Genomic DNA, 14,522 nt, shown 5'->3' on the forward strand with positions numbered 1-14,522 from the left:
CCAACCCCCAAAAAACAATCTCTTTACTCTTAATATGTTCCTTTAATGATTTTCATTCCCTTAACTTCCCATTCTATTCTAAGTTGATTATAAATTTCCAACTAATGGCTGCATTTGGAGTTAGAATTGATCTCTCTGTTCCTACTGCAGTAGTCTAGAATAAAGTCTTTTTTTACATTTTAATAGTGGTAGTTTTTCAACATCTGTAAGTAAAAAAGTCTTGGAAAGTTTAAGGTACAGCAAACTGAATGGATTACCATAAGGCAAGTTGAAAAGATCAACTCATTTCTCAATGTGACTAAAAGACTCCAAATACTGAAAGATTCAAATTGTCCAGATGCATGAAAACATTAAAATTAAAACAAATTTTGGGTTGGTTTCTTTAAAATCTTATTAGCCCATACTCTATTTGAATTTAATTTCAAACTATACAATAATGTCTTCTTTTTTTGTTTGTTTGTTTTTTCGGGCCACACCCATTTGATGCTCAGGAGTTACTCCTGGCTAAGCACTCAGAAATTGCCTCTAGCTTGGGGGGACCATATGGGACGCCGGGGGATCGAACCGTGGTCCTTCCTTGGCTAGCGCTTGCAAGGCAAGCACCTTACCTCTAGCGCCACCTTGCCGGCCTCACAATAATGTCTTCTTGAGGACTATGACTTACTTATATTATGGATCCAACAAGTGACCAATTTCACTGACTGAATGCAAGAAATAATGAAAACAGATAAACAATGCTTATTTGTAAGAGAGGATAGCCTAACTTCAAAAGAAAAAAAAAATCATTAATTCTGTGCCAAAGCAATGGCTCCTTTGCATGCAAGAGACCCAACTGCATAGACCTGGAGCACTACTGGATATGCCACCCTGCCCTGAATTATCAACTCCCGCTCAAAGAAGGTATGTTAGAACAAACTATATTTTTATTTCTACCAAGCATCAAAGGTTAACTATATCTTCCTTTAAAAATAAGTTGTTGTTTTAAACAAAAATTAAAAATTGGAAAGTAAATCTAATATGTGGTCATCAGTATTAAGTTATAAATCCATGATCAGAAGAGCTGTGTGAAAGTCATTATCAGGGGTGATGGCACCAAAGTAGGATGAACACAACGACTGGAAATGGTAAAATCCTACTGAAGCATCACTAGTCCTTAAGGAAGCAGATCCTTTTACTTTTTAGGATCTTTTATTACTGATGTGGCAGAAAAATTCCTTCTACCCCTAAAGTGAATCACTACCTGCCCTGAATCCATCTAGAAAGTTTCTCTTCTCTAGGAAAAAAAAAAGAAGAGCAGGTGCTGGAGACAGAGCAGGTACTGCAACCAGCCCCCCTCCACCCCCACTCCAGACTACATATCTATCCTCTCTTTTCAACAAAAGATACGTGGCCCTCACTATTCTTTCTTACCATCTATTCATCCTTCAAAAAAAAAAGTCTTCATTAGCAAAACAAAACATAGCAACTCAAGTTTGTAAGGAAAGAATCCTAGTTGGGACATGGATGGAGGAAACCAGAACTCTCTCTGCCACCATTTCTGCTGAAGGGTATCCTGCACATATCTGTTGATAACTGCACATCAGATAAAACAGTTTTCCACCAATAACATATAGGGGTAGCTCTCAGGGTCTGTGCTACTGATGTCAGTTTTGTTGAGATACCGGTCCACAGACTGGAGAGTTCGATGGATGTTCAAGTCATTCCTAGGTCCCACCACATCCTTGCCCACAAGGGACTTGAAAAAGAAATAGAAAACCATGGTGCTCACTCTGAGGGCTAGGCAGGAACAGGAGCATGAGCCAGTGAGTAGGTCACACAGCCACAATGGCAAAACACATATAAAGCAGAGTGCAGATCCACTTTCAAAAGCTCCATCCCAAAGGAATTGTTTCATTATAAAGTTAAATCTGAACAGAGAAAAGATTAGCCAGTTGTTTTAAAGTAAGAAATGGCCAGCATCGCAGGTTGCCTAAAAGGTAGGTAAAAGCTTAGGCTACTTTGGATTTTGCATTCATTTGTATTAAGTACTTAGTACTACCAAATAAATTCTGTCCTTCTATAATGAGAAGTAGAAAACCACATTCATTCTTCAGTTGTAAAAGTCCAACAGGAAGTTCCCAGGCAGGAGCTACACCAGGGATCCATTAAACAGGAAGCCAGAGTGGGTTAGAAGGGAAAAAGAGCTTGGAAGATAGTTTAAAAGGTTGGTTAGTGCACAAAAAGTTGGCTTTGCACTCAGAAGCTCTGGGTTTAGTCCACTTTATGGCATTACATGTTCCCTTGTGCAAGAATGGGAATACTCTTCCCTAACTCCCCAAAAAGTACCAGGAGTGGTTACCTATCTACCCTGCCCTGTATTTCCCAGAGCAAAAATATAAGAGCAGGGGAGAGGGAAGTGAGGGGATTTCTGAGCTTTGTTTTTTAAGATATATCTTTATTTAAGCACCATGATTACAAAGATATTTGTAATTGGGTTTCAGTCATAAAAAAGAACACCCCCACCACCATACAACATTCCTACCACCAATGCTCCCCATGACTTCTCAGTCTTCCTAACCATTGACATGTTTATTGGTGATGGCTGATTATTGCTAGTGACTGGGATGACAAGGGGGCCTACTGAATCCTAAATAAATCCAGGTATTTGTGGATTGTTCAGTTATTTAAATAGCATCTCATAAAACACCTTAAATTACACCTTTTTTCTCTCACAATTTTGAACTCTCTGAACCAAAAATAAACTCATGTAAAGAACATTTAACAGCAACTCTCAAAGAAGGTGCTATTTGCGGGGGGGGCTATTGGTCCCCTGTTTGTGTTACTTTTTTTTTTTTGGTTTTGGGGCCATACCCAGTGATGCTCAGGGGCTACTTCTGGCTATGAGTTCAGAAATATTGTTCCTGGCTTGGGGGACCATATGGGACACCAGGGGATTGAACTGTGGTCCATCCTAGGTTAGCGCATGCAAGGCGAATGCCCTACCACTTGCACCACCACTCTGGCCCCTGGGTTACTTTTATAGATACGAAGAATAATTTTCTAGCTCTAACTATAGCCTAAGTAAAATGCTCATTTATTCTACAGAAATAAATGCATCTTTGATAAAGTTCTGCCTAGGAGAAGGCCTGTGGAGAATTTAACAGCAGAGTGGCTAGTCAGCAGGCAAGAGATCTAGGGCTGCTTCCCTATATCCCACATGATAAGGCTAAGTAGACAGCAGTACTGGAAGGGTCCTAAGTAATGCAACTAAGTTTGCAGTCTTGGGGTGTCACAACTAAACTGTGTGTGACCAGCACAACAGAAGTGTGTATTTCCTGTTATCCCAAAAACAATGATGGAAAGAAAAGCTCAAGTAGATGCTTTCCTAATCAGTACACTGCTCCATCTTTTGCTTTCTCTGTTGCCCAATTTTATTTTTATATTTTGGGCCACACCTGTTTGATGCTCAGGGGTTACACCTGGCTAAGCGCTCAGAAATCGCCCCTGGCTTGGGGGGACCATATGGGACCGTGGTCCTTCCTTGGCTAGCGCTTGCAAGGCAGACACCTTACCTCTAGCGCCACCTCTCCAGCCCCGTTGCCCAATTTTCTATCACAAACTACACTCACTCAATTGGTCCAACTGCTTATCAGTGGGAGATATATTTTGAAAAGTCAAGAAAAAAATAAAGTCCAAGGGAGGCTGCTAACCTACTAAACACTGAGCTGACTCTAGGTCTCTAAAGCACAAGGACCACTTAGGAGGCATTTAAAACTTAGAGAGAAAAAGGAAGTCACTCCCACATGGGGTCTTTGTGTCAGGTTTTTGTGTCTTCTGGCATCCCTCAGAGCAGATCTAACAAGCTATGTCAGTGATTTCAAAACCAACTTTGTAAAGAAAAAAACTAGCCAACAAATGTTTGAGGGGAAAGAGTTCAGCTTTATGGATGCGATCTGTAACTGTGATGTTTCAGTCTCACAAGCTTAGCAAATAATTAAGTGTCTAACCTTTTTGAATTTTTAAGGAGGCAGAAAATTCTACACGGCACAAAGCTAATAAATAGTGAATAAGTGAGAGTCTTCGGTTTACCTTACAGAGATTGTTAAAGTTAATTCTCAAATTCTAGACTTACGGTGTATCTCTTCTTCAACATGATTAATAAAAAGTTAGGAAAACAGATTTCTCCGAAAAATTTCTACCATTTATTAGGGCCCTCAGGGGGTGGAGAGACAATACATTTTAGGTGTTTACCTTGCATGCTGCCAACCTGGGTTCCATCCTGGACACCACACACAGCTGGTTCCCTGAGCACCTCCAGGGATCCCTCCTGAACACATAGGTAGGAATAACTCTTGAGCATCACTAGATGTGGCCTCTTTCCATACACATACACCAGTTAAGATTAGACTTAACTGTTCTCTAATTCCTCAATCAAGTAATGCCAATTCTTTCTCAAGAAGGCTTAGAAAGTGGTTCACTTTCCAGAAGGGTAAGTAAACCACTCACTTCTTATTCAGGCCTTGACTTACTAGTATCTCTTTCATTGCCACTCTATGAGTCCTCTTCCTAGCCACTCTATTCCCATCTCAAACAGAAGAATGAACTTTCCTGCAGAGCAAAGGGCAGAAACCGGAAGCAACCTCTAATCACACCCACAGTGCCAACTTGTCCTTCTCTCCCCTTCTTGATTTCATGCATTTTAATAATTTAGGATGTATTTTCTTCAGGAAAATAAACTACAACTTAAGATTTGAGGAAGTGGTAGACAACATCTGACAATGCAAGATATCAGGGTACACTGATATGGATGAGTACACATGGGTACATCATAATTCAATACACTGGTGGTGTGCATTCAGATGATTGGTTCAAGCACAAACTCTACTGAGCAGATAAACTACACAAGTTGTTTAGCTACTCCTGGCCTCCAGATATTCGTCTATAAAATGCAAATACTAGTACCTACTAGTTGATATAACTTGGAAAACCTGTAAGAACTCAGTACAATCATCACATAGCTACTATTAATACTATGTATACATTTAAAAAATAATTATATACCTGCTGAATTGACATGGCATGTTGTGAAACTGCAACCAAATATCATGCTTAGAATAAGACTATTTTGGGCCTGGAGAGATAGCACAGTGGTGCTTGCCTTGCAAGCAGCCGATCCAGAACCTAAGGTGGTTGGTTCGAATCTCAGTGTCCCATATGGTCCCCCGTGCCTGCCAGGAGCTATTTCTGAGCAGACAGCCAGGAGTAACCCCTGAGCACCGCTGAGTGTGACCCAAAAAAAAAAAAAAAAAAGAATAAGACTATTTTATCTAAAATGAAAGAAAAAATACATGCTATATCCCCAAATTAAAAAGGCACTCAACACTCAAACATGGGAAGAGAGCAGAGTTCACAAATTCTTACCTCTAATTTAAAAGTATGAGCCTTTTTTTAAAACTAGCTTTAAAATATACATATTTTATCCTTGCCCTTCAACCTTCAAATGAAACCCTTCTTAGTCTAGGAAAATATAAACTTCTTAGAGATAAGAAAACTGGCCCTCACAGGGAAGTTGAGGCAATCAGGTTTTAGCCCTCCCATAAGTCTCCTATAGCATTCCCTTGGGTCATTTAGTGGTGGTGCCTCCTGCTTTCTTTTCCTTCCTGGGGCAATTTACTTTGAAGCAGCTTTCATTTTCCATGTTATAACATCTCCCCACCATCACTGCTCACTATTTGGTGTCTTCAAGCCCTCATGCCGGCCCAGTGGTGGGCTAGCAAGGCCCGTATGCATTCAAGTTTTGGACAGGCAGGACAGCTGCTCTGACACAACTGCAGGATGGCATGGGGTTGTTTTTTTGTCTTGCAAAGGCATAGATGAACTTTTAAAATTTTTATTTTTTTGTTTTGTTTTTTGGAGGGCTACACCTGATGATGCTCAGGGGTTACTCCTGGCTATGCGCTCAGAAATCGCTCCCTGATTGGGGGAATCATATGGGATGCCGGGGGATCGAACCACGGTCAGTCCTAAGCTAGTGCCGGCAAGGCAGACAGATGCCTTACCCTCCATGCCACCGCTCAGACCCCAAGATTTTTATTTTTAATCACAGTGCTTAATGTGTTTTAGCTGGTACTTCGTCCTGACCTTCACCTGCACAGGTGCTCTGGTTTTCTCCTTAAACTTACATAGATATTGTAAAAACAACAACAACAAACCTCTCCCCTACCACCCATTCTCTATCAGGATAGTATTTTACAACTTTAGCTCCCATCACTCTGACTTCTGTGCCCTTTTCATATGCCAGGAGTTCATCCTCCCCTATACCTATTCCCCCAATCAGTCTGTGAATAAACGAAAAGAGAAGACAGGGAGATTTCAAGTGCCTAAACCAAGAAGCTTCCAAGTCCTCTCTCTAAACAGAACATCACAGCATCTCAACCATGCCTGCCCCTGGGTATCCGGGCCATCAAACAGGGTCAGCCTTGAGAGCGCCCAAGCGTCGGGAGAGCCGATTGGTCCCCTGATGAGCCAATCTGTGGCCGAGGCCGTGAGCTGGGGCAGAACGTGCCAAGCCTCCCAGGCCGAAGAAGCGAAAGGCAAGGTGGCAGGAGTGCCAGGCAGGCACTTATGCAGCCGCTAGGTCATTCGTGATCAACCCCGAGGGCTTTGGTTTCCGAAATGCCATTGCAGCTTTCAGTTTTATAATCCCTTTCATTAGGGAAACACTTCTTTCTGATCCCCTAAATCACAGATGGTCATTAACAGTCAACGGAGTTTAAGTTGCTAGTGAGGAGAGGGGGAAAGTGTCCCTTTAAAACCCTAGTATGGGGGGGGGGGTAAAGGAGGGAGATATGGGATGCATACTGGGAACAGGGGTGGAGGGAGGACATCACTGGTGGAGGGAATGCCCTTGATTTATTGTCACTATGAACCTTGGATATTAATGTGAAATATTTGTAATTCACTTTGGCCATAATAAAAATTAAAGAAAAAAAAAAAAACCTCTCCCTCTTCCCCAACTTTCTAATAGGGACACAAGGCTTCAAATAATAGGGGTACTTAGGGTCTTCATAGCCAAAACCGATGACCCAAAGGCAATTGCATACTTGAAGTTAAGTTTTCTCCCCTCTCCAAAAAAAAAAAAAAAATTGGAGGGTTAGGGAGCAGCAGACCGGCAATTTGCCGGACGCAGACACTTTCGCTCCCTTTTCCCTTAGAAGTGCCCGAGGTCAGACCTTCGGAACCAAGGCCTTCAGAAACGGGGCAACTACGCAGGCGAATCCCTGCAGCGCCCCAAAGGCTCTGGGACTGGCCGGCGGGGGAGGTGGCATCAGCTCCTCGGGACCTGCCCCTCAAATTTGACAAGACACAAAGATGCGGGGAGTGGGGGTGCGGGGTGTATGTGTGTGTGGAAGCAGAGACCCTGGACTCCCCTACTCTGTTTCCAACTTGGCATTAGCACCCAGATCCAGGGATGGATGGGGTGGAAGCAGAGACCCTCGACTCCCCTACTGTGTTTCCAACTTGGGCATCAGCACACTCAGACCCAGAGGGATCACACAGGGTCCCATTTAGGCTCACTGACCCCTGAGCCCCTTCCTTCCTTCCTCCCTCCCTCCCTCCCTCCCTCCCTCCCTCCCTCCCTCCCTTCCTTCCTTCCTTCCTTCCTTCCTTCCTTCCTTCCTTCCTTCCCTTTCCCACGCTCCAGCGCCATCGCCACCAACCAACCCCCTTCCCAGGACTACAGACAGACGCCTTGTCCTTGGGGCTGGGGTTGTGATTGTGTGTATGTGTGTGTGTGTGTGGGGGGGGAGTCTAAGAGGGGAAATGACCTGTGTGTGTGAGTGTGAGTGTGTGGGGGTGTGTGTGTTTCGACTCCCCTACTGTGTTTCCAACTTGGGCATCAGCACACTCAGACCCAGAGGGATAACACAGACTCCCCGACCCCCGACCCCCTTCCTTCCTTCCTTCGCTTTCCCATGCTCGAGCCCCATCGCCACCAACCCCCTTCCCAGGACCACAGACAGACGCCTTGTCCTTGGGGCTGGGGTTGTGATTGTGTGTGTGTGTGGGGGGGCAGTCTAAGAGGGGAAATGACTTGTGAGTGTGAGTGTGTGTGTCTGTGTGTATGTAGAAGCAGAGACCCTCAACTCCCCTGCTGTGTTTCCAACTTGGGCATCAGCACACTTAGACTCAGAGGGATCACCCCAGGAATATAGACAGAAGCCTCGTCCTTGGGGCTGTGTGTGTGTGTGTGTGTGTGTGTGTGTGTGTGTGTGGTCAGTCCAAGAGGGGACATGGCCAGTGTGTGTGTAAGCAGAGCCCCTCGACTCCCTTACTCTGTTTCCAACTTGGCATCAGCACCCAGATCCAGGGATGGGGTGGAAGCTGAGACTCCCGACTCCCTTACAGACAGACGCCCCGTCCTTGGGGCTGGGGTTGTGGTTGTGGGGGGGGGGGGAGCCCAAGAGGGGACATGGCCAGTGTGTGTGTGTGTGTGTGTGTGTGTGTGTGTGTGTGAGTGTGTGTGTGTGCGCGCGTGAATTCAATCCGAGAGGCCTGCCCGCTCCTGCAGAGGCGCCGGGGTTTGGAAGAGCACCCCGGAGGGAGGGAGGCAGGCCGGGTTGGAAGCGTGTCCGGGAGTGGTTGGCGGGTGCGAGGGCCTCTCGGGACGCGCGGTGCGTGGTCTAGACCCCGGCCGGCCAGCCCGCAACGCAACGCAACGCCACGCAACTCAACTCACTCTGCGTAGCCGGTGGCCCAGGGCAGCCGGCGCGTCTCCTTGAGGGTGAGGATGGGGCGGGCGATGTGGTCGGCGCTGCACTCCACCTCGTCGGGGGACAGCCCCAGGAAGTCGGGGCGCCCGTAGGGGAAGCGCAGGGGCAGGTCGGAGCCTCCGGAGCCTCCGCAGCCGCCGCCTCCGCCGACGCCGCCGCCGCCGCCGTGCTCCGAGCCGGCGCCGCCAGCCATGATGCCGCCCATGAAATTGGCCACGGCGGACTTCACCCGAGTGAGCATGGTGGGGCTCCGCGATCCGGGGGTGCAGGGGACGGCATGCAGGCTGAGGCGACTGCCGCTGCTTCCTCACAGCCCAGTGGAGCCGCGGCGGCGCCTCAGCGGGGGCCGCGCGCCCCGGCTTCCGCCCCCGAGCCGCATGGAGCTGCAGCCCCCCGCAGCGGCGCGGAACCGACTGACACTGACAGCTCAGCGCCCGCCGCCGGGTCACGTGACGCAGCCCCGCCCCCTGCCTGCCGCTCGCGACCTTTGACCTCCAGGCGGAGTGGGAGGGGGCGCTCGAGGGGCTCTCGGAGGCGTCCGGGCCCGACAGGTGTGCGGCGGCAGGTGGAGCAGGATGGAGCCCCGCCCCCGCTCAGCTCGCCTTAGCCCCGCCCCTAGCCCCGCCCAGTCCGGAACTGGCCCGTTGCAGGAATTTCGCCGCTCCCTGCGGAATGAATGCTGGATCCTGGTTGGGCGGGCGGGCTACAAGCCAAAGTGGAGACAGGTGCAAGGCTGACTGGTTATAATAGGGTGCTAAGGTGCGGGGTGGAAATATAGGGAGATATGGGTTAAAGGACTTTTTTTTTTTTTAAGGCTGTTGAAATAGCCTGTAATGGCTAGAGGATCCCACGAAGTTTTTTCTTTTTTTTCTTCTCCCATGACTGTCACAAGGAATACTATCTGGTAGGAGAATCTTGTTTCTCAGAATGTATTTTGAATAAGCTGGAAAGTGCAAAAATAAATAAATAAATAAAGCTGGAAAGTGCAAAAAACCAACCAAAACAAACAAACAAAAACCAGACACCAAGATCAGAATCCAGAACTGTTTGACCTGGGATTTTAAAGCCTTTGCCTTCTTTTTTATTTTTAAGTCCAAAGCTCATCCTCTTTGCTACTATAAGACACTTAAATGCAGCCCTTTTCTTTATACTTTATTTTAATTTATTTTATTTATTTTAATGTCTTTATTTGAGCACCATGATTCTAAACATGTTTATAATTTTTTAAATTTTCTTAATTCAAAAGCGTGTTACAGAATTATCTAGGAGCACATAAAATGCACAAAACTTAAATAGACTTAGTGATTCAAGTAACTGTTAATGTACAATAAATATGGCGATAAAATGCTTTGGTGGTCAGGTGTTAAAATAAAAAAAATGACTATTAAAAACTATGGTTTGCGAATCATGGGGTTTAATGTTTGTTAAATTTGAGCTTAAAAATATTTTAAGAGACCTGTATCCTGCTCATGTTTACTTAATCCGCATCCTGTTCCTATGTTTGCCTTCCATTTAATTCGTCAGGGTGGTATGCTGCTAGTGAAGTTATGCTCTGGAAAAGGCTCACTTGGAATTCAGGAGGGAATAAGGCCCTTACTCTTCTCAGTGGGTGAAGAGCAGAAAATCATTCTGGAACATGAAGGAATTAGAGCCCTTGCTGTTAGGGGAGGTCTAGATAACCGATTAAGGATTCCTTATTTTGGGGGATTGGGGCGATTTGGGGAGGAGGCACACTCAGCGGTGCTCAGGGCTTACTCCTGGATCACTCACTCCCTGTCAGCTCCCTTGAATGCCAGGGATCCAACTAGGTCAGTGCAATGCTAATGCGATAGTGCAAAGAAAGTGCCCTAACCGCTGGTCTCTCTGCCCACTCTAATTTTGTTTGGGGGGGCCACATACAGTGGTACTCAGGGGACCATATTAAATACGGGGGGTTGAACCTATGTTGGACATGTACAAGGCAAGTGCTACCAGCAGTTCTATTGCTCCGGCTCTGCCTCACCACTATTATTTTTTAATTCTTATTAAATCACCATGAGATTTGCAGTTGAGTTGGGTTTCAGGCATACACTATTCCAACACTTCCAACTTCACCAGTATTCATTTCCCCATTCATAAAACCCCCTTAGTGTAATGCAAACCACAGAGTCTTAAAAGGAAAAAAGAGGAACAGAATAAGTGTCTGCTTTTTAAACAGCCATCCCTCTCCTATATCTCACCTCGTTGGTCCTTACACCAATATAAGCTTGTTATATGCCTACCTATATGGACAAAAATATTCAACTTTTCAATACTCCCGACAGTTCTTTTATTGCTTTCACAGAATAGAAAAGGTCATTTTATCTTGCCCCTCCCCTGCAATTTTAAAACTTGGAGGATTCTAAACCAGGCAAAATCTAAATTAAATACAAGTAAATAAATCAAGGTATTTGCATTGTTTTGCTTTGTAAAACTATAAACATCCAAAGGACATATCTCTGTGTAAACGTCACCCCTCTACATATTCTGACATCCACCCAGTTTCATGTAAACAAACTTCTATTCCTTCCTCAGCCTTTTGTTGGAGAACAATTAGCTTCTTTTTTGGAGGAAGGGGAGGTGTGATGAGGGGTTGCGAACTCCAGTCTAAGGGATGCAAGTTACTTGCTTAGCTGCTGAAACTCATTCCAGCCTAGGACAATTAACTTTAAACAATGCCCTTGTTAATACATCAGTAACTAATCTCTGTTGAGATCAATTAACTACATTCTTTCCTGGATTTTATTTATAACCAGGCTTTAGCATTAACTAGAAAAAGCATTTTTTAATATTTCCAGTGTACTTTTTAATTAAATAGATCCTGAACAAGACCAATGAATGCATGCAGAACAGAACTATAACTGAGACCAGAAAAGTTTCCAAAAACATTTCCCAATTTTCTGCTGTTGATTTTTTTTCTGTTGGCTCCTAAAACTTTTCTCAAATAAGATATTTAGCATAACTTTATAATAGTACAATTTGTGAATTAGAGTTTTATAAGAAGATATTATATTTGATCAAGATGCCTTCCTTGAGAATTTGTTGAGAAAACAGAACTGGGACTGTGTGACAGGGAGAGTAGGGAGGAATAAAAAAAGATATTATAATCGATCTCCATAATCTAATTATTATGTATCAAAGGAAACAGCTGAATTTTTTACACCTTGCACAATAAACTTTGTTCTACATACGCAAACAAGTAGTATTCTTACTTGTTTATATATTTAAAATACATAAACTCACTATATATTATAGTTTGAATGTTCACAATTCATTGAGAAATTGACTATCTCCTTTTCTTATATTCCTTGAAGATCAGTATCATAGCATCATAGGATCTTCCAGAAAAATCCATTCCATGAAGTTTATTTCTCAATTATATCATTCATGAAGATCAAAGCTCTGATTGTTAATAAATCTTTTTTTTTTTTTTTTTGGTGGTGGTTTTTGGGTCACACCCGGCAGTGCTCAGGGATTATTTCTAGCTCCAGGCTCAGAAATTGCTCCTGGCAGGCACAGGGGACCATATGGGGCACCGGGATTTGAACCGATGATCTCCTGCATGAAAGGCAAATGCCTTACCTCCATGCTATCTCTCCAGCCCCTGATTGTTAATAAATCTTAATCAAAACTAAGTGGTCAATTCTTTTAGCTCCTGAATGAAAGTTCCTTTCACACCTATTGGAGATGCAAATTTGGGAGTATCTATATCTTCAAGCTTAATGATTAATGATTCCCTAAATTCAAATGGCTCAGTAATCAAAATTTGAGAGCCCCTCAGTTTGTTCCACATCATTATTTATATGCCTTATACCTCATTAAATAACCTTTATTTGTCTTTTGTGCCTTCATACTAGCTAGAAAATGTGAGTTTCAAGATTTTACTAAGACATAAATTTACAAGGTAGATACATAGATCTACATTGGATGATCTCTACATAAACGTTTTAAATGTGTAAAATAATGGTTCTGAATATTCAGTGACTGTGCCATCACTAAAACCATTTTCCCCTCGTATTTAATCACTAAAACCATTTTCTTTTTCCCCCTTGCATTTAAACACTGTGCTTACAAAGTTGTTCATGATTTAGCTTCAATCTTACAATGTACACCAACATTAATTCATGAACATTTCCCACCACCTATGTCCCAAGTTTCATTCCCATGCTCCCTCCTGCCTCTCTCTGAGGAAGGCATTTTATTCCTCTTTCTGTTTGTCTCTCTCTAGCCCTCTGTCTCACTCTGTCTCCCTCTCTTCCTCTTTTCCCTTTATACACTATGGTTTTCATTATTATTAATGAAAGGGTACCATGCATATCACTTATCTAAATTCAACAACCAGTTATTGAGTTACTGTCCAGAGTGATCAGTTCCAACTACCATTGTCATAGTAGCCCCTTCTCTATCCTAACTGCACTGCTCTACTATTTCTGGCAAATTTCCTACCATGGACATATGTCCTGGCCCTCATCTCTATTGTCTCTAGATATTATTACCATACTATCTTTTATTTTTCTTATATCCCACAAATGAGTGAGATAAATCTATGTTCCTCTCCCCACTCTCTGACTCATTTCACTCAGCATATTATTCTCCACATTCATTCATATAAAAGAAAACTTCATGACTTCACTTTTCCTAACAGCTGCATTATATTCCATTGTTTAGATGTACCACAGTTTCTTTAGCCACTCAGGCACTTGGTTGTTTCCAGTTTCTGGCTATTGTAAATAGCTTTGTGATGAACATAGCAGTTCTTTCCTGTATTGTGTATTTGGATTCCTAGTGTATATTCCTAGGAGTGGTATCACTAGATCATATGGAAACTCAATTTCTAGTTTTTTGAGGAATATACAAATTGTTTTTCCAAAAAGACTGGACAAGTTGGCACTCCCATCAGCAGCAAATGAGAGTCTGTTCTCCCACATCTGTGACAGCCCTAGTTGCTCTCATTCATGTTGACGTATGCCAGTCTCTGTGCTGTGAGATGATATCTCATTGCTGTTTTGATTTGCATCTTCCTGATGATTAGTGATGTGGAGTATTTTTTTATGTATATTCTGGACATCTGAATTTCTTCTGTGATGAAATGTCTGTTCATATCTTCTCTGCATTTTTTGGGTTGAATTTAGATGTTTATTCTTATTCTTACCAGTACCTTATATATCTTTGATATTAACCCCTTATCAGATGAGTATTGGGTAAATAGTTTCCCCCAATTCATGGGTAGTTTTTGTATCCTATTCAAAATTTCTTAGAGTCGCAGAAGTTTCACAGTTTAATGTAATTCTATTTATCTTTGTTACTACTTGCTTGGACAGTGGTGTTTCATCTTTAAAGATGACTTCAGCTTCAAAATCATGGAGTGTTCTGCTAACATATTCCTCTATGTACCTTATGGTTTCAGGTTTTATATCAAGGCCTTTCATATATTTTAATTTGACCTTTGTTCATGGCATTAAAGAGAGGTCTGAGTTAACTTTTTTGCATGTAGTTGACCAGTTTTCCCAAAACCATTTTTTGAAGAGACTTTTGTGTATTTCTTGCCCTATTATCAAAGATAAATTGATCATGTACCTGCAGGTTTGTCTTAGAATATTCAAGTCTATTTCATTTATCTGAGTATCTTTCTTTATTCCAGTACCATGATTTTAATGAATACTGCTTTAGTACAGTTTAAAATTGGGGAAACTTATCCCTCCAATCTTAGTTTTCTCAAGGACTTCTTTAGACATTCATGGAAGTTTATTC

At 43.2% G+C, this 14,522-nt stretch overlaps 1 protein-coding gene across 1 annotated transcript in view; it reads right to left on the bottom strand.

Moving 5' to 3' along the window:
• The window catches only part of PPM1H (protein phosphatase, Mg2+/Mn2+ dependent 1H), a 301,104-nt gene extending 292,056 nt beyond the window's left edge, over positions 1–9,048 (bottom strand). The window contains exon 1 of the mRNA XM_049782757.1: positions 8,720–9,048. Within this exon, the coding sequence (XP_049638714.1) occupies positions 8,720–8,994 (275 nt within the window). The 5' untranslated portion in view covers positions 8,995–9,048. The remainder of the gene's footprint in view (positions 1–8,719) is intronic.
• Positions 9,049–14,522: the final 5,474 nt, after the last annotated feature.

The sequence above is a fragment of the Suncus etruscus genome, chromosome 11 (assembly GCF_024139225.1).
Source record: "Suncus etruscus isolate mSunEtr1 chromosome 11, mSunEtr1.pri.cur, whole genome shotgun sequence".
NCBI lineage: Eukaryota > Metazoa > Chordata > Mammalia > Eulipotyphla > Soricidae > Suncus > Suncus etruscus.